The sequence below is a fragment of the Trichosurus vulpecula genome, chromosome 1 (genome assembly GCF_011100635.1).
Source record: "Trichosurus vulpecula isolate mTriVul1 chromosome 1, mTriVul1.pri, whole genome shotgun sequence".
Taxonomy (NCBI): Eukaryota; Metazoa; Chordata; class Mammalia; order Diprotodontia; family Phalangeridae; genus Trichosurus; species Trichosurus vulpecula.
In genome coordinates this window covers 561,856,005-561,876,956 of record NC_050573.1, presented here as the reverse complement: position 1 = coordinate 561,876,956, position 20,952 = coordinate 561,856,005, and the positions used below count along the sequence as shown (strand labels likewise).

General features: G+C 38.3%; 1 protein-coding gene across 6 annotated transcripts in view; it reads right to left on the bottom strand.

The window, feature by feature from the left end:
* Positions 1-20,952, bottom strand: part of CNTNAP4 (contactin associated protein family member 4) — a 419,915-nt gene that overhangs the window by 235,168 nt on the left and 163,795 nt on the right. For 5 of the 6 annotated variants that reach the window (XM_036741850.1, XM_036741849.1, XM_036741851.1 and 2 more), the window contains exons 3-5: positions 7,630-7,833; positions 6,162-6,346; positions 4,855-4,998 (exon numbers count right to left, since the gene is read on the bottom strand). In XM_036741850.1, the coding sequence (XP_036597745.1) occupies positions 4,855-4,998; positions 6,162-6,346; positions 7,630-7,833 (533 nt within the window). The remainder of the gene's footprint in view (positions 1-4,854; positions 4,999-6,161; positions 6,347-7,629; positions 7,834-20,952) is intronic. The other variant, XM_036741852.1, reaches the window with a different exon arrangement.

Genomic DNA, 20,952 nt, shown 5'->3' with positions numbered 1-20,952 from the left:
GAAGGCCATATGATTTGCCTAAAGTAGCACAGTTAGTTGCAAAACTCAGGAAGCAAAATCTTCTGACTCTGGGCCTGCAATTCTCAGCATTACACGACGGCATTCCTCTGCCAGAATTTGATATTAAAGTACTATATTTTAGGCCAGCCAATATTACTACTTTGGGGGAATGGGCAGTCATAACAGTTTAATAATTCCTAATTGATATTAATTTATTGGCAACTACCATACCAAATTGATAGGTTTGTTCATTTTATCAACGAATGATACTTGGTTACTATCTGGAAAGCTGGGATTATTCTCTATGTGGGTGATTAAGGCCTAAATAAAGAATTAGGGAAATTATACAGGCAGAAAAACTGGCCTACTGGGAGCAATAACAAGGAAATTTAAAAAAATGCAGACTATGACATAGAAGAAAATTTAAATCTCTTTTTAGTTCCTTTTTATGTGGAGAACCTATCTCATAAACTACTATAACCTGGCTGGGGCTAGTTTCTTTCCCCTGAGTTGTTACCATGGAAACTTAATCAGCCAGCTGGGTCACTACCAAAAGTCCAGGAAGATGCTACACAGAGTTCCCCAGGTTCCAGGGGTTTTCTTCTAGACTTAAGACTTATTTGAGTCTCTTTTTATTTTTCCAAAGCCATAGAGGAAAGCAGAGAAAATTGCTGGTTGGGCATAAGACACCTAGATAATGCACTATATCACAGAAACTTCTAGCTGGAAAACCACTTTGATTTCTATTTATTCCACTTCATACCAGAAAAAGAATCCTCAGCAAAACATATCTAATAAATGGCAATCCAATCTTTGCTTGAAGATTTCTAGAAAAGAATAGTTTTAATTCCATCTAACTATACTATCATCTGTCACACATCTTTACATTTTGTCACCTATAATAGCAATGAGAAACTTTGGGAAATGCTTTGCTCAAATCTAGGGAAACTGGACTTTTGGTCAAGATAGTGAAATAAATGTTTGCAGAGAAATCGTGCTCTTTTGCATAAACCCCGGAAAATATCTGAAAAATGACTCCAGAAAGACCAAATACGATACAAGATGGCCAGTGTGAACCTAGTAGAATGAAGGAAAACAACATAGAAACCAGTGCAAAGTCAGGCAAATGAGCCAGAAGCAGCAAAAATATAGAGAAGAATTGTGCTAGGTCAGCCAGCTTGTTTCTGAAAATGATACTAAAGCTAATCGGAGTCAGCTACCACAATGGATGAGGAGGAAATTGAGGTCTGGAGGAATCTTAAGACTGCAAGAGCTCCAATAATCATCAACTTGAAGCCGTCTCCAGCCAGTGGTGGAAGCAGCATGAGCTCTAAATCACAACACAGAAAGATAAGACATGGCCACATGCTTCTGGGGGCTACAGAAGTCGACAGGACCACCTGAGTAACTGAGAACTAGAGACAAAGGTTGCCATGCAGCAGGCCTGAGAAAAGTCATCTGACAGTGGGGCAAGTTAAGGGTGTAACAAGAGACTGAACCAACTCCCGCTTTAGGATTACTCAGGAAAAGGAGACACTCTGGACTTAGACTCAGGAGACTGAGGCAGAGGGTGGGGTCTCGTACCAATCACTTAATCGGTACCGGCGATAGCAGCGGCATCCAGTCCTCTGAGGGAGAAGGACTAAAGTACACACAATGTATCCAGGAGGGACTTATTCTGAAGACACAATCTCAAACTGAGAAATAAGGATAAAAATAGAGAAGAACAGAAAATAGAAAAGAATAGAAAACACTGAACAGAATAAAGAATTACTATTAGTTAAGTCAAGAGGCAAATACAGGAGAAAAGAGTAACCCCACAACTACAGGCATAGCCTCGGAGAAAGAAAAACATGTTGGCCACAAGAACTAAAGACCTGCTTGAAATCTGATTTTTAGAAAATGAAATTAGAAATGCGGTAAGAGCTTGGGGGGCACTCCAGACTGAATGTTATTTTACACTTGACTCGATGGATGTGACTGAAACTTTTAGCCAATCAATCAATTTCTTTCTTAATCTAATGAAAGAGTAAAACCTCATAAAGATATCACAGTGTATAAATCATGTTATTTATGTATTGGAAACTTTATTCTTTGTGTAGATTGATTGACTGAGGTTGGATGAGAGGGATGCCATCCTTACATGTATAATTGACAGTTTTGGGTAATAATAATTATCATTATATACATTTATATAGCATGTCAAGGTTTTAAAAGCATTTTATACATGTTATCCCATTTGATATTCACAGCAACATAGAGGTAGTTGCTAATATAATCCTCACTTTACACATGAAGAAACTGAGGCTGAGCGGTTAAATGACTTGCCCAGGGTCACCTCCCTATATGTCTGAGGCAGGATTTGAAATCAGGTCCATTGCTCTATCTACTGTACCACCTAATCTGGGGCACTGATGATGATTTACATGAAGTCTTGGAAATTTAATGAAAATAACTTTAGACTAAAAGGGAAAGAAAGGAAAAGGAAAGGGAAGAGAAGAGAAGAGAAAATAAAAGAAAAAGAAGGAAAGGCGGAAAACCATTTAGGATATTCACTAAGTTTGATACCATAAGAAGAATATTCCTAGAGATACCCAGAAATATAAAGGAGAAAAAACAATACAAGAAAGGCCCTATAATAACACAGTTTCAGACATCTGTATAAAAATGCACAATACCAGGTAACAAGTAAGATAAAGTAGAGATCCCAAAACAAGGAAGCAAATTTGTCTCCATACATATCTCTGATATGTGATGAGTGGACGGTGGGGGAATGATCTTTCCCACAGCCAGATGCAACCCATGAACTCATGGCTCCCCAGGCAACTCCTTTTTTATCATCACATTTTTTTGGTATAGGGCACCGTAAGATCCTGGGAACCTGAATAACAGGGCCCTGGCTACTAGAGTAATTACAGCGGCATCTGTGGTGGTGTAGGAACAATCCGCTAGCAGCCACTGTGGCTGTCTAAGACCAACAACAACCAGCACACAGAGGGCGGCCCACACAGGTTATTTTGATCTGCTTGACTGAGGAACATAACTTTAAGGGGTTAACAATCTCACTTTAATCCAACATACAAATATAACTCACTTAGTTCAGGAAGAAAAGCCAGCAACCTGAGCTTCAGAGCAAATACAAACAAATTACAAAGATATACGATATAAACAGACCAAATCACAATTCATAGTTACCAGGAAAGCATTAACATCTGGGTTGACAAGCCGGGGATTCTTAAAATGGCTGCCCAGAGCCCCACCACTCTTCCAGTGACTGAGAGCCCCAAAGGAGAACGCCAACCTCTGGGTTTATATATCTTGTTCAGGGTCAAAAGGCGTCACAACGTACAACTCAAACCCATGTGACCCAAAAGCGTCACAAACCTGGAATTCAAACCCATGTGGCCTAAAAGCCTCTGGTGTCACAAATGTGTCACTCAAACTCATGCAAACCAGGCTTTCCCTTGAGGCAAGGAGGTCATCAAAGACTCCTAATTTAACCAAAGAAACAAAGGCTGTATTCATCAAGGGCACTTGATTAAATAAGTGCTCTAAAGGAGAAAACAGTAATAAAGTCCCACCTTAATTAATATTACAGGTGGTGATAAAGGCAGCAGAATGGATGAGAGGCAAAGAGTTGCCCACAAAGAAACAAAGCATCAGAAAGAAAAGCACCTACTTGGTTATACTCAGTGGAAGCAAAATATAAAACTGCTAATGGAGAACTTTATTGTGAATGCCACAAGGAGGCTTACATATCATCCTCTCAACTGATTGTAACTGTTTTCTGATTGATTATGGCTTAGCCCATCATCTTTCTGTTTGGGAATAAAACTACCTGTTTCACATCTGATTCTAGCTTGCATTCTGGGAACCTTTTCATTTCTTTCCCCTTGCTGGGGAGGATCTATTAAACTAGAACAAAAATGGAATTATTCCTCAGAAATGTGAGGTTGGATTAGAATTGGAAGCACTGGGAGTGAGCTTCTTTGAGGAGACAGGCAATCCCAGAGAGGGCAAACCATGACGATACGCAAGAGAGAACAAATGGCAAAGGTCACCAGGCTCTGTGGCTTCATCCTAGCAGTTCCTGGATATCTGTTGTGCTAGAAAAGTCACTGCAAAACTTTCCTAATACTTCATAATTTCTAGAAGTAAGATCCTTAATCATTTGTTCTTCTTTTGAATGGCTCCCATTGAAAATGGCTATCATGTTACTTTTTAGTGTCTTTACCTCCAGAATTATCATTGTCAGCTCTTTGTCACTTTTCACTCTGTCATCACCTTGACAGCCACACCAACTTCCTTTCTCTTGTATTGCCAACCTTTTACTTTGCCTTACCTACTTATTTTAATTATGCTGTTTTACCAACTTCTTTTCCGTCTTTGAGTCCTACTGCCTCTTCTTCTCAAGCTCCCACTCCTCATCCTAAATTCATGTCTTTCTTCGTTCCCTTCTGCTCCAACTCATTCTCCACGTTTCAGTCATCTTAAATCCTCCTAGAGTATCGAGTCCTTTCCATTGTCCTCCTCCATTTTGTCAAGATCTCTTATATTTCCCCTCCCTAAGTTCTTCATAGTTATTCAAACACTCCAAATCTCCTTTATGATTATTTTCCATTCTTCTTTAGTTCAATTGCTTCCGTTGCTCCACCCAACCCCCACAACTTCCCAGTGAAGCTGGAAATACAACATTATTAGATCAAATTGGAAATATATGCATAACCATCTTATATAATAGAAAATAAAGTCTCTTTCCCTTCTCTCACTTTCTATTTATCTCCCTGACTCTTTTCTCATCTCCCTCCTGGTATCCCCTTTTCCCTCCCATCTTCCAGTCTTTGAATTTCTTACCATGATGTAGATCTGAGGTTTCTGTCTCTTGGCCAAATTAATGATATTAACTCCATTACAATACAGATTTTCAAAACAGCCATGGAAATTCCTATGGGAAAATGATACTGATTTTCCAGCTGCTAGAGTCCCTCCAAAGCTGAGCTTAGAAAGAAAACAGACATCAATAAAACCATTTAATAATTTTTCTGACAACTCATTTGCTACATAGACGATAAACATTTCAAATACAGTCAACAAGAATCACGGATTGTCCAGATTTCCATTATTTTTCTTTACAGCCTTTCACTGTTGTCAGATGTGCTCATATCAAACAAAGGTTAAGTATGACAATTAAAGGACAGATTCATAGGCCTACCAAATATATGTACATAGGAATTCCTTTAATAAGTATATTTTAGGGCTAACATAACCCCAATTTTAGAGACTTTTTAGCATGATACCAGGCTTTTACTGGATGCGGTTACTTGGTGGGTAATGGGTTGGGGGTTGGTGTTGCTCATCATATATCAGGATAATAACCAACCTTATCTGGACAGGGTTATGATGTATATACATTTCAGCCTGTGTGTAAAATTGTAGGCTGTTGCCCTTTGCCAATCCATTGATAAATTAGTTCTATTTGACTGTGGTAGATCCGACACAGGGCTGAAATGTTCATTTCATTTTATTTGTCAAGGCCATTTCATGCCTCATGAACAATAGGACTTATATTTCTGGTTTCCATAAAGATGAGCAGCAAAGGATTGGACAGAGAAGATATTATGTTTTGGTGCAATTTAGCCACCTTTTAATAGGCGAGCTCGAAAATGTTCTCAGCCCTTAAAAGAATCTAAGAAACTATATATTGATCATAAACTTATTTTTCCTTCTTTATCTTATTAAATAATGTAATTGAGATATGCTGTTGAATTCTATGAGTTCACATACGTGACTTTATATTATCAGGAGTTCACTAAAACATGAAATTCCTCATGTTTGATTTAATGCTAGTAAGATTTCCAAAAGCAAATTTTTTTTCCAATATTGGTTTCTCATCATTTGTGAGATGTTTTCTGAAAATGAAATTGTGTCATTGCATGCTTGGATAAAAAGATTATCTACAATAACAAAGTGTCACAATGTTAGGCAGTAGGAGCCACAATATAATAAAAACACATTCTTATTACTTGTTCTGTCTAAATAGAAATTTCAGCAAAAATTTTAGTTACATTGAAAGGATAATGCCATAAAATCTTATTTTCTTTTGCTTGTTGAGTTGAATTTAAATCATAAGGTCTTTATTAAATGAAAGGTAATCTTCACACCTCATAATTTAGGTCCAAGTAATTGAATTCTCCCTTTGCATGAAAGTGTTGAGTGTGTTTATCCACGGTAAAGTTTACTTGTTTATTAAAATGCTCAATGAGGACAGAATGCCAGTGCTGATCATCCAACAGGCTGCCCGTGGTGATGTTAATGAGGCTGTTAGTAGAATGCAGTTTAGTATCACCTTAAGAGAGAGGAGAAGAAAAAAAAAACTCAGCTCCACTTAAAAATTACAGTTTCCATGTTGTGATTCAGTATTGACCATGGTGATTACAATTCCTTTATTTTTCCCCAGCTTAAATATTGGTCAACTTAGCCTAAGTAAGTAAACTCTGCTACTCTTACCTTCTTAGGTCTTTTCCTATATTCAATGTATTCTTGATATTTAAGAAAAATTTAGACTGATAGATCTTAAGTGTAAGGACTAGTAGCCTTCATTCTGCTACTAAACAAAGAAGCTGGTGGGAAGATTCAATTCCCCTAAATTACCTAGGCCTGTAGTAGCCTTTTCCCCTCCAGCAGGGAGTAGTCTCCCATCTCCCTAGATGCTCCTGTTCAACATGACTCAGCATCAGTCCCCTAACTTCGAATAGCACACCACTTTAGTCTCCCCCATTTCTCTCCAAGATTCCTCGTCCCACTGAACACAAATAATCCTATAAAATCCCCCCCGGGACTTTATGGGATTTGGTGTTCCCTTCTTCAGGTTCCCCATGAGACTCATCCTTTTTCCATCATTCTTAATTGGCCCCCTGATTGTAGTTACTTCTCTTCATTGAAGATGGCTTGCTTTTTACTTTCTCTATGCTGCCTTTCTTCTCTGTGCTTTCTGTTGTGGCATTCTACCCTTCCTTGTACTACATCCTAGAATCCCAAACCTTCGTCAAACTACATTAAGACATTATATTATTATTATTTTTTTAAGTTTTAGGACCATCTACTCTTTAGCTCATGATATTACAATAAAATTATATGGATATCTTTTATGGGAAGAGAAATATCAACTATTTTTTTCCACCATCAGATTAATTTCAAGTAAAAACATGAGTAGAATACATAAATTTAGGCACCTGGCACAAATGTTAAAAGCTTTTAATTTGTTAAAAGAATCGATGCAAAGGTACTAAATAATATACATGCATACAGTAGGGTCCAAGTATGTTGATACACTCGGGCACATTACATGACTAAATTTTTAACACAAGTAACATCTATTGAAGCAGACCAGGGTGGGGAACCTGTGGTCTTGAGGCCAGATGAGGCTCTGTAGGTCCTCAGGTGTGCCCCTTTGACTGAATCAAAACTTCACCGAACAAATCCCCTTACTAAAAGGATTCATTCTGTAAAACTTGGACAAAACTGTGGTCAGAAGACCACAACCAACAACCTAAAGGCCACATGTGCTCATGAGGCCACAGATTCCCCACCCCTGAACCAGAAGATAATGTACTTTTTTAATGTTTTTACCTGAATTAATGAATAAGAAGAGTTTTCCTTTTATTAATTCCAAGGTTATATAATCGCCATTTTGTCCCTTTCTGTGGAGCAGAATTCCATCACTTTCCATTGTTTTAAATTTAAAAGAAATGGCATCTTTTAAGGGACTTATGGATTTTTCATCAAATCTGTAGAGCAGGAAACTTTTTCCATCAAAATCTACCACTTCAGATCCTAGAGATAAAAATATTAAAAGATAACTTTAAATATTAAAGTTTTTTTTCTTTGAAAATGTAAACATTTGTATGAAGACATGTGTAGACTCTCCTTACTATAAATCTATATCCTATGTGCCTAGACCTATGATTTCACTGGTATAGGGAACTGCTGGTAAAGAAGCTTCCTTTAAACTACAGATTATAAACTGTTCTAATAAAAAAAGGCTACCTGGGACTAAATGAATTACACCAAAAAGTCATCATATATAGAAGGTGGAATTAGAATCCTTGTCTTCCTAACTCCAAGAGTCAATGTTCTAACAGCTTTATTATACCTTCTTTCATGTCTTACATGTTACAGGTTAGGGACTGGTATTGGGGAATGGCTAATTTCCTTGGAAACTCACAGGTGAAGAAGCTCTCTCTGATAATAATGGCTGATGCCTTTTCTACAACTTACAGTTATAGAGACCTACTAGCATTGAAAGTTTAACTAACCCGCCCAAGGATACTGAGCCAGTATGTGTCAGAAGTTGGACTTGAAGCTAGGCTGTCCTGGCTTCTAAGTCAGCTCTTTATCTACAAAGGGACATTATGCCTTTGTCAAATACATTATAAGATCAAAAAAGATCATTGTCTGTCGTCTCATTCATCTCCTGATATCAGAGATTGATGAACCTAAATAAAATAAAAAAAGACTATCTTTCTCTTTTAACTCATTTAGCCACTTTACAAATTATAATAAAATCCATTATCAAAAAAATTCCTTGAGGGGCGGAGCCAAGATGGCGGCTGGTAAGCAGGGACTAGAGTGAGCTCCATTACCGAGTCCCTCCAAAATCCTATAAAAAATGGCTCTGAACCAATTCTAGAACGGCAGAACCCACAGAACAGCAGAGGGAAGCAGGGCTCCAGCCCAGGACAGCCTGAATGGTCTCTGGGTGAGGTCTATTCCACACGGAGCTGGGAGCTGGGAACGGAGTGAAGCAGAGCCCAGCCTGAGCGGCGTGGACCATCCAGACCAGAAGCCAAGCGGAGGGGGCCCTAGCGCCCTGAATCAGTGAGCTGCGGCAGTTACCAGACCCCTCGACCCACAAACACCAAAGACTGCGGAGAAGGTTAGTGGGAAAAGCTGCAGGAGTGGAAGGAGTTCGCGGTTCGGCTTCCAGCCCCGGGGGCAGCGGAGGTGGGGCAGCTACAGCTGTTGTTACTTCTGGCTCTGGGCCCACCTGGTGGGAGGAATTAAGTGGCAGATCAGAGCAGGGGTGCACAGCCTGCTGAAGATCTAAGCCCAGTTCGGGTTGGAGGTTCTTGGGGAAGGAGCAGTGCGGGTCTGACAGAGCTGGCACCTCCCCCCCAAACGTGGAACATAGAACTCGTTAGTCTACAAGCAGTCATACCCCACTGAAAAACTCAAGGGTCAAGTTAGTTGGTTGGGAATATGGCCAGGCAGCGAAAACACGCCCAGATTCAGTCTCAGACTTTGGATTCTTTCTTTGGTGACAAAGAAGACCAAAACATACAGCCTAAAGAAGACAACAAAGTCATAGAGCCTACAACAAAAGCCTCCAAGAAAAACATGAACTGGCCCCAGGCCATAGAAGAACTCTAAAAGGATTTGGAAAAGCAAGTTAGAGAAGTAGAGGAAAAATTGGGAAGAGAAATGAGAAGGATGCGAGAAAACCATGAAAAACAAGTCAATCACTTGCTAAAGGAGACCCCAAAAAATACTGAAAAATACACTGAAGAAAACAACACCTTAAAAAACAGACTAACTCAAATGGCAAAAGAGCTCCAAAAAGCCAATGAGGAGAAGAATGCCTTGAAAGGCAGAATTAGCCAAATGGAAAAGGAGGTCCAAAAGACCACTGAAGAAAATACTACTTTAAAAATTACATTGGAGCAAGTGGAAGCTAGTGACTTTATGAGAAATCAGGATATTCTAAAACAGAACCAAAGGAATGAAAAAATGGAAGACAATGTGAAATATCTCCTTGGAAAAACCACTGACCTGGAAAATAGATCCAGGAGAGATAATTTAAAAATTATTGGACTACCTGAAAGCCATGATCAAAAAAAGAGCCTAGATATCATCTTTCAAGAAATTATCAAGGAGAACTGCCCTGATATTCTAGAGCCACAGGGCAAAATAGAAATTGAAAGAATCCATCGATCACCTCCTCAAACAGATCCCAAAAAGAAATCTCCTAGGAATATTGTTGCCAAATTCCAGAACTCCCAGATCAAGGAGAAAATACTGCAAGCAACCAGAAAGAAACAATTTGAGTATTGTGGAAACCCAATCAGAATAATTCAAGATCTGGCAGCTTCTACATTAAGAGATCGAAGGGCTTGGAATGCGATATTCCAGAGGTCAATGGAGCTAGGATTAAAACCTAGAATCACCTACCCAGAAAAACTGAGTATCATGTTCCAAGGCAAAATATGGATTTTCAATAAAATAGAGGACTTTCAAGCTTTCTCAGTGAAAAGACCAGAACTGAATAGAAAATTTGACTTTCAAACACAAGAATCAAGAGAGGTATGAAAAGGTAATCAAGAAATGGAAATTGCAAGGGACTTACTAAAGTTGAACTGTTTTGTTTATATTCCTACATGGAAAGATGATGTGTATGATTCATGAGACCTCAATATTAGAGTAGTTGAAGGGAATATGCATATATATATATGTATATGTTTATGTATATATATAAGTGAATGTGTATGTATGTATATATCTATGTCTATATGTATGTATGTGTATGTATGTGTATATATATATATGTGTTTTTATATATGTGTGTGTGTATATATATATATATATATATATATGTAAAAGAGAGAGAGCAGACACAGGGTGAGTTGAAGATGAAGGGAAGATATCTAAAAGAAATAAAATGAAATTAAGGGAGGAGAGAGCAACATACTGAGAGAGGGAGATGGGGAGAGATAGAATGGGGTGGATTATCTCGCATAAAGGTGGCAAGAGGAAGCAGTTCTGTGGGAGGAGGGGAGAGGGCAGGTGAGGGGGGAATGAGTGAACCTTGCTCACATCAGAATTGGCCTGAGAGGGAATACCATACATACTCAGTTGGGTATCTTACCCCACAGGAAAGAAGAGGGAGGAAGATAAAAAAAAATAAAAGGGGGGGGGATGATGGAGGGGAGGGCAGATGGGGGTGGAGGTAATCAAAACAAATACTTTGGAAAGGGGACAGGGTCAAGGGAGAAAATTCAATAAAGCGGGATGGGTTGAAAAGGAGCAAAATGTAGTTAGCCTTTCACAACATAAGTATTGTGGAAGGGTTATACATAATGATACATGTGTGGCCTAGGTTGAATTGCTCGACTTCTTAGGGAGGGTGGGTGGGAAGGGAAGAGGGGAGAGAATTTGGAATTCAAAGTTTTAAAATCAGATGTTCAAAAAAAAAAGTTATTGCATGCAACTTAAAAATAGGATACACAGGCAATGGGGCGTAGAAATTTATCTTGCCCTGCAAGAAAGGAAGGGAAAAGGGGATGAGAGGGGAGGGGGGTGATAGAGGGGAGGGCGGACGGGGGAACAGGGCAACCAGAATATAAGCCATCTTGGAGTGGGGGGGAGGGTAGAAATGGGGAGAAAATTTGTAATTCAAACTGTTGTGAAAATCAATGCTGAAAACCAAATATGTTAAATAAATAAATTTAAATTTAAAAAGAATTCCTTTTATGTGATCTAAATTTCTCCTGCTGTAGTTATAAACAGTTTTTTTTATTCAGTCAAAGGTTAAAAATTTTTTAAAAAGTTAATAGCCATGATAAAAAATTAGAAAGCCCTCTTATCTATCATAAGATTAAATGATGTCCTCAAAATGTCATCACCGTCATCTAATGCTAAAAACTAAATAGACAGTGGACATTTTAAATAAATGTTCTATTTTCATATATCCCTCTATGCTGTTCTACCTGCACAGAACTCATGGTTCTTTTCCAAAGATTGTTCCAATGGATAACCTATTTTGACTTACGTAAATTGGGTTTTTTCAAGACCGCTTCATCTATGTATATTGCAAGATAGTTGTTTTTTGTTTTGTTTTTAAAAACCTATTTTCATTCTTAACATTTGTTACAAATATTGTCATAAAATGGAACATGTATTTTATATCTTTTCTACTGGTTTGTTAAAAATACATTGCCTTTATAACCAGTGAAAGAACTGTTCTGCCATAGTAAGGTTACAATTGAGAAACTTCACTATTCTTTCTATTTTTTAAAATTTTTCATCTAGTAAGTGTCAAGGTCACATATATTAAGTTCACCTCAAAAAGAAAAAAATGTCAAGGTTGATAATGTAAAATAATATCCATAAAATAACTTAGAGAATGAATAAGACACAAAGGAAATGATATGAGGCACAGAAGCTCACAGTGCCTTTCACTCTTCATAAGAAGAAAAAAGTAACTGCTCTTGAAAGATACATTTATGAATAAATGAAGCTGTAAGGGAAATCCAATAAAATAGGACACTATTTTCCAAGTGTTTTGCGAGTTCCTTTCAACCACTCGAAAGTAGTATCTGTTTACCAACCTTATTTAGCTTGGGAAAAAAAAGATGAGAAAAGAAAACACCACGTCTTATGTGCATGAAATGTATTTAATTCAAATGATCCATCATATTTAATAGCAATCATTTATATTTACTACCTTTGAAAATCTTTAACAATTTTATACAGTCACCTTTGAAAATTCTAAGGTTTAATTTTTTTCCTATATCTTATTAATGCATTTAGTATTTAAGAAATATTCTTTTAAAGAGAATAAATGTTATATTTTGCATTAAAATATATTTATTGAACTATTATCCCATTATATAATTGAATAAGTATTCATAATGGAATCATATCTAGGCAAAATACAAATGTAACACATTTTTATGTTGTCAAATCTGTAACAATGCAATGTGTGTATGTATCCCTCAAAGCAATGGTAATAATGATGTTTATTTTTGATAAAAACCCTCATAGCAATTAATTATCAATGAAGTTTTCCCTAGAAAATATCTATTATTTCATTCCTTCAGCCTACTGTTTCATTTTCCTCTTCAATGGCATTACTCTGTAATAGCAATATTCATCTTCTATGGCAACAAGTCTTTTATGAAGCACTTTCATCAGACAAAATGGGGTACTAAAACATACCACAGGTAATTGAGATATGAAGCTATGACTTTAAAACAAATCCTATTTTCTTTAAGAAGGTAGCTATGAGTGGCTGACCAATATCTCTAGACTCAATCTCTAATCAGATTGCTATCAGTTGCTTCTGGATGTTTAACCATGTGACAAACAGAGTTCAAAACATCCAGAAGACAAATTGGAAAACTTTTAAAAAAATCACTAATATGTAATATAATGCTTGATAGTTCCATAGTTTTCAGGGTGATATCGTGGAAACTACCTAAAGACTGATGACCCAGGTTTTAGTTCTTATCTCTGATTGTGCCTATGGGCCATGGGGCTTTGAGCAATTTATTAAGACTCATATAACATATATACATAGATACACATATATGTATATTATTTATACATATAAATACATAACCTATATAACGCTCGCATTTATAGCATTTACCTAACAGAATTATCATTAATGAAATGCTACATAAACAGGTCTTTATTTATTGTTACTATCGACAATATTCATTCCTTACTTCATTTTTACACTTTGATGGAAGTGCAGACACTTCTTGCATGGATGCAAATCCCTACTTTGTCTTTTCACATATCAGTTTAACCTACAAACCTTCAGGCTAGGGACCTGCAAGCTTTCAGGGGTTTAGACCCCTGGCAAAACTTCCAGGGCAAAGTCTGATCACTGTCCTTACTGTCTGAGCTCTACAAGGTCCAGACTTGGGTCTGAACAACATTGGACTAATGCTGGCCTCAGACTCTAGCAGCCAGATGGAAAACTCTGCTGGTTCAGAGTGACAGAAGTGTAGGTTCTGTTTGGTGTGGAATTTCTGCTCTGGTTATTCATCTGAAGGTTTCAGAAAGGCTAGAAGTTGGAACTAAGTGTCTGCTCTGCTCCAAGGGAAAGGGTGGTCTGAAGCACAAAACTACTACTTGTTTTTTATCCCTTGATGGGTACGTGGCCCAAGGCAGTGACCACTCTTCACCTTGGACTGCCACTCCTAGGCACAAGTCTCTCCTTCCATTTGCCCTGGGTCTATGACATGGAAATGGGTAGGAAGCAACAGAGCTAATAGTTATCACAGATTTCTACACCTTGCACAAGGTCACACTTCTGAATCTAGGGCATTTTGCCTTAGTAAACAGCTTCTTCCTGAGAGAAATTGATATTATGCAATTATACTAGTAAATAATTGTTCATTTGTGATCCACCCTTTTCCTTTCATTTGTGTTAAAAACAACTCCTGTAAAGGTCCCTCAAATTCTGAAAGGCATGGCTGAGTGATTGCTCCTAACCCTCTAAGCACATGCTAGTTAACTAGTTTGAGTGGGACTCCACCCACCTAGGAGAACTAATTTCTTTTTAGAGTATAAAGAGACTTCCTTTACCTGGCTGGTGGAAGACTTAGTCCTGTCCTTGATCCCCTCCATTAGAGTTTAGGGAAACCCAGTTCATGAAGGAGAAAACTAGATGGAGAGGTTTGGATGAAAATGGCTTCCCCTGCCCAGATCCCTTGGGGGTTCTAAGTCTCGTGATCAAGCTAAATTTTCAGCCAGAGAAGCTGAAGATTTTTAGCCCACCTCCTCATTAAATGTCCACCAATCAGGGTTGATTTTCACTAATCAGGGATCTCCTTTTCAGAAGGGATTTAAGGTATTTCAGGGTCTCCCTTGGTGCCTTTGGTTACCAGGCAAAACAACTGAGCATCAGTTTACTGATTGCCACCTAACCTAATCAATGAATTGATTATTAATTACTCAGAAAGTCTATCGCTTGGGGTTTTCATTCATCACACCTCTGTGCTGGAATGCTCCTTGTCCAATAGACCCCAACCCTCAGTATCTGTGGATCTTTCTCTCTGTGATGTCATCTCTCTGTGCTGAACTGGGTTGGAAAAATGATTCACAGTGATTTATTTTCTTTGATTTCCTAAACAGCATTCAGTCTAGTGTGTTATATAGATCTGTTTGGAGGAGCTTTTATGGGGGAAGTCATTCTACTTCTTCTACTTCTCCATCTTGGCTTTGCCTCCTAGAATTCCCTTTTTTCCACAGCCTATCCAACAAGATGTTTTCTCATCTGTTACTCATTGTTAATTTCATGGCTATGATGTGATTGCTTAGAATTATTTTAATTTTAATTTCTATAATTAGTAGTGATTTTGATCCTTTTTTTCAGATGATTACCGATACCATGTATTTCTTCTTTAAGAATACATGTTTACAGGGGCAGCTAGGTTTTGCAGTGAATAGAGCACTGGCCCAGAAGTCTGGAGGAGCTGAGTTCAAATCCAGCCTCAGATACTTACTAGCTGTGTGACTCTGAGCAAGTCACTTAACCTGCATTGCCTCAAAAAAAACATAAAAAAGATTCTATGTTCATATGCTTTGATCACTCTATAAAGGAATGGTTCTTAATTTTAGAGGTTAATATGAGTAACCACATAGAAGGCAATCATGATTTCAAAAAAGTCAATAAATGCTAATTAATTATTAATATGTTCTAAAGACATAGGTAAGGACAACATCTTATGCTAAAAAGGACTATAGATATGAAACTACATAAATACTTAATATTTTATACACATACATACATATACACACTGAATGGCATAGTGTCTAAATACTTAAAGAAAACTACTGACAGAATGAGAGGGAGAAATTGACATTAAGGTGGCACAGTAAATAAAGCACTGGGACTTAAGACAGGAAATCCTGAGTTCAAATAAGGCCTCAGACACTTACCAGCTGTGCAATTTTAGGCAAGTGACTTAACCTGCTTTTGCCTCAGTTTCCTCAACTGTAAAATGGGGATGATAACAGCACATACCTCCCAGGGTTTTGGTGAGGATCCAATGAGATAATATTTGTAAAGCACTTGGCACAAAGTAGGCACAAAGTGAAAGTTATATATGTGCTATTATTTTTATTATTACTACTATTGTAATTAAATGGAAGAAAAACCTGTAACAATTGGGGACTGCAATATACCTATTTCTAGCCTAGTCAAATTTAACTAAAAGATAAATTCAAAAGTTAAGAAAATGAATGGAATTTTTTAAAAGTTAGATATGAAAGACTTCTGATTAAATGAATGGGAATCCAAAGAAACATATAAATATACATATACAGACATGTACCTGTGAGTACACACATATGTGTTTGTGTATGAGTCAATAAACATTTATCAACTGCCTAATAGGTGGCAGACACTGTGCTAAGCACTGAGGGTACAAAGGAAGGAAGAAGATTGTAACAACAAAGTTGCTGGCAGCTGCTGTGGAGGTGTAAGGCCAACAGCACCAGCATACAGAAGGGCTGCTGGCACAAGTTCTTTGATCTGCTTTTCTAAGGAAAGCAACTTTAATTACAATCTTACTTTAATTAAACATACATATATCAAACACTTAGTTCAGGGTAAAAAGTCAGCACCCTGAACTTTGGAGCAAATACAAATGGAAACTACAAACAGAGAACATATAAACAGAGCAAATAGCATAAATCAACAGACAGGCTTCCAGCTGTCTGACCAAAACTATACATACATAGTTACCAGAGAGGGAGGCACCAGTATCTGGGTTTTTAAGGGCGGGGGTTGGGGGGGCTCCTTAATGGCTATCCAGTCTCCACATGACACTCTTCCAAATAGTGAGCCCCCAAAGCAAAACCTCTCCTCCCACAGTTCTAAGAGTTCTACCTTAAAGGCTACCCTCAGTATATATACCCTTTTTCATGGCCTGAGGGCTTCACACCTCTCATGACCTAATTAGCAAAAGGGTGTGGGCTTCCTACAAACAAAGGCAAGGCTCAATCAAAGGCACTTGATTGCCTTAGTGCTAAGAAGCACTCCAAAAGAAAAAACAGTAAAAAGTCCCACTTTGCTTGCCTTTACAAAGACAAAAGACAGTTCCTATTTGCAAGAAGTTCATGGTCTAATTAGGGAGACAACATGCACACAACTATGTAGAAACCAGCTATATATAAGATAAAGAGGAAATAATTAACAGGGGGAAAGTATTAGAATTAAAACGAATTCTTTTAAAAGGTGAGATTTTAGGTGGGACTTGAAGGAAGCCAGGGAAGACTCCAGAGGGTAGAGATAAAGAGGGAGAGAATTCCAGGAATGAGAGGCATCCAGGAAAAATGCCTGAAGTCTGAAGATTGTGTCTTGTTCCAGGAACAGCAAGAAGGAGTCACTGGATCACAAAATTAGTGTAAGAAGTGTAAGAAGATTGGAAAGACAGAAAGAAGGCAGGTTATAAAGGTCTTTCACTGCCAAAAGGAGGATTCTACATTTGATTCTGGTTTTGGTAGGGAGCCACTGCAGTTCACTGAGCAGAGGAGTGTCATAAACAGATCTGCATTTTAGGAAGATCAGTCTGACAGTTGAGTGGAGAATGGTTTAGACTGGGATAAGACTTAAGGGAAGGAAACCAACCAGAAAGCTACTAGAATAATTCAAGCATATACTTGAACAATATTACAAAACGAAAATGAATTATATAGAAGTCAGAACACCTGATCTTGAAGAGAATTTGCAGAGATGATATGATGAGCATAGGGTTCAAACAACTTGGAAATACCAAAGAATTATAATCAACATAATAACCTTCCAGAGAATCAATTATGAAACACGCTCCCCACCTCCTTACAAAAATGTGATGGAGTGACTGTGCAGAATGAGACAGAAATTTCTGGACATGGCCAGTATGGGAATCTGACCACTGGTTTTTATTATATAGTTTTCCTGTTTTTTTCCCCACAGGAAGAATATAAAAGGGAGAGAAAATAATTTTACATTTTAAAAAGATTAAGGGTCTCCCAGAAAAGTAAGACCATTCAAGAAACTTGAATGTCATAACATAGGAAGTAATACAAGACAACTATGCAGCATTTCTTAATATAGAAAGTAAAGCATTGACCAAAAGAGCTTATGGATTGCTGTTATGAAGACAAATAAGACTTAAAAACAGAAGATATGCCTAAAAATTAAACAAAGAAAATAAATCTCAGTTAGAATGTTGCCAAAAGGAGTCCAAATCAGCTATATTTGCTCTTAGAGCCAGAAGGAAACTTAGAAGCTATGCCATCAAACTACTCTATTTTATAAAGGAAGAAACACGTCCTTAGTGTCAGAGTAGGGACTAGAATTCAGGTCTCTGGCTCCCATTCCAACAGTATTTTTAGTCAATTTATTGAAATTTTGCTTTCCAGGGCAGCTAGGTGGTGCAGTGAGTAGAGCACCAGCCCTGGGGTCAGGAGGACCTGAGTTCAAATCCAGCCTCAGATACTTGACACACGTACTGTGTGACCTTGGGCAAGTCACTTAACCCCAATTGTCCTGCTAAAAAAACGAAACAAAAAAAATGAAATTTTACTTTCTTCCATAGTTCTAAGGCCCCCTGAGCGCACTGGCCCTTCCTCAGGACTAAGAAAACAGTTCTCTCAGTCTTTCCCCAGTTTCCTTTGCCACTAAGCTTGCCAGTCCCAATTTGGATAAACTTCCTTCCACTCTTCTGTAAAAGGAATAGGGGCCTAGGCGTTCTAATCTGTTTTACCAAGACCCAGAGTTCATTTGTGGGACCACTGGCACTGAGGAGACCAGCTTAGAGGAGGAGGGTCAGGCCAAGCTTTCCTCCCAGCCACCAAGAGAAGGGCATCACAGGTCCTGCCAGACTCAGACTCTTCCTTATCCCACACACCAACCTTCCTCTGTGCCTGAAGAACTCACAAAGCCTGAGTGTAGAGCTCTAATAGAACTCTTCCTTGCTCTCACTAGCCTCATTAGTGGACTCTGTACCACCCTCACTTTCTTCCTTAGAGGAGTTTTAAGTTCTATCTCAGCCCCTCTCAATTTCCTACTCTGGGGCAAATTTCCCATCCTGAGTCAAAGCCCTGTGATCTGTACTCCCTTATTCAGTGTTCACTGAGCTAGCAAAAGTGGAGGGAGGAAATAATTATTTCAATTTTTAAACTATCTTGGTTTGCCTTTGTAGAGAGGTACTCTTAACCTGAAACCATACAAAATGAATTCCTATTTAAGAAACGTCTATTTGCAATGCCCCTCTATTATACTGAGGTGGGCGCGGGAGGAGGGAGGAGACAGAAAGGAAGACAGCCAGCCAGACAAAGAGAGACAAAGTTTAAAGTTCTTAGTCCTTACTAGGGTACAAAGCTACCCCTCTGGCTTTCAGTTCTCTGATGAGTTGAGTTACGTGAATTGGAAGTGACCTAAATTCCTGCTTGCTTAGTATCCCCATCTTATCTCATCATTTAGAAAAAAAAGTAAGAGGACAAAAGCATTTTTTAAAAAAGCTTGTAGGTGCAGCTACCACATTATCCCTGGCTTTTTTTATCCTATGTGTCTTGAATAAAGGGCTGTTTCTTCTATTACTCAGAGGTCTAGAAGTGCTTCCTCTGGCTAGGATTCAGATGTCTACTATGGAAAATATTCAGACATGTAGCAGGTACTTGTTTCCTGTAGTCTTGAAGAAATATAATTAGACGGTCACAATTTCTATATCCTAGAGAAGTGGTTTTACCTGTCTGTGTTCAAAGCTGCGGCTCTTCATTTCTATCTTTTGCATCACTATGATTTACAAGAGAGATGAGGGATTGACTCTGATATGAGGTATTTATTCTCTGAAAATGCTACCAGACCAGAATAGTTAACCTCTTAGAGAGGCTCTGGAAGAATAGGTGAGACATTAGGGGCATTCTTGTGCATAATAATCATTTTATTGTTAACCAAGCAATTACATCATTGTTACGTGAATGGGAATGGGAAGATGGGAAGATGGGAAGAGCTTTCCCATCCCTTAATGGGCCCATGTGACCCGCTTTGAGCTTGAGTCACATGGAAACCTGAGTCACACGAACCAGAGTCACATGAAGCCTGTGGTCGGAGGAGCTTGCCAAAGGGGTGGAGCAGGAAGTGAGTGGGGGAGACAGAGCAGTCAGAGCGTGGAGAGAGCCTAGCTCCCCTGATACAATTTAATCCACAATTGAAAAGGTAAGGAAAGATACTACTAATGAAAACTTGTATTTCCTAGTGAAGTACCATGATCCAACTTTCAGAATCTTCCAAACATGTTGGAGGGGTCAGAGGAGTCTAAGAAGAGGAGCAAAGTACAATTCTGGTGCTACGGGTAAGCTCAGAGACAGTTCACTGTACCTCAGGGTAAAGAAAATCACCCAGTCCTGGAGGTGTAAAGTTTTGAGTTTGATGAGGAGAGGACATCCTCTCAAGGCTATGATCCAGATGACCTTACTAGAATTTTCATTACAGGATGAGGGTTCTTCTTGGAATACATTTTCTTGTTGTTGTCGTTAATGTGTCCCAGCTTTTTGGTCAAGTTCAGAAGATGAAAGGAATGCATCCAGAAGAATCTAGGAAGTTTGAAAGACAATTTCTGGGTGATTAGTCATTTTATTAATAATTCTATCATTTTAATTAAAGGAGGTCGGTGGCACTCCTGAATGCCAAAGACAATCATGGTGCTGACTCATGGCTTACATGCCATGAAAAGGGGTGTTCCTAAGAGTGGCAATCAACTCTAATTGGTTAAAAATTAATGAGAGAATGACTATTACAATGAGGGGCTCGATCTACTCTAATAAACTTTGATTATGTCATTTACTTCTAAGTCCTCCAGCTATGGGCAGTCTATTCAAAGAATGTATCTCCATCGGAACCTGAGCAAAGTATAATGGGCTTTCCCAGCTGGGTGGAGTCTGAACAAGAGTTAAGAAAGTTAATCTAATCTCATCAGTAATGTCCTTCAAGAGACTGAAATGAGGACTACAGAAAAAGGGGGCACTCTGGGTCTCCCCAAATCATTGGTTATTAATAATCAATTCCTCTCAGAAGACTTCTATTATATGTTGTGAAGTGAGCAGAGAGAACAACTTACACAATGAGTATAATGACTTAAAGGAAAACAACTTTGAAAGACTTAAGGACTTGGA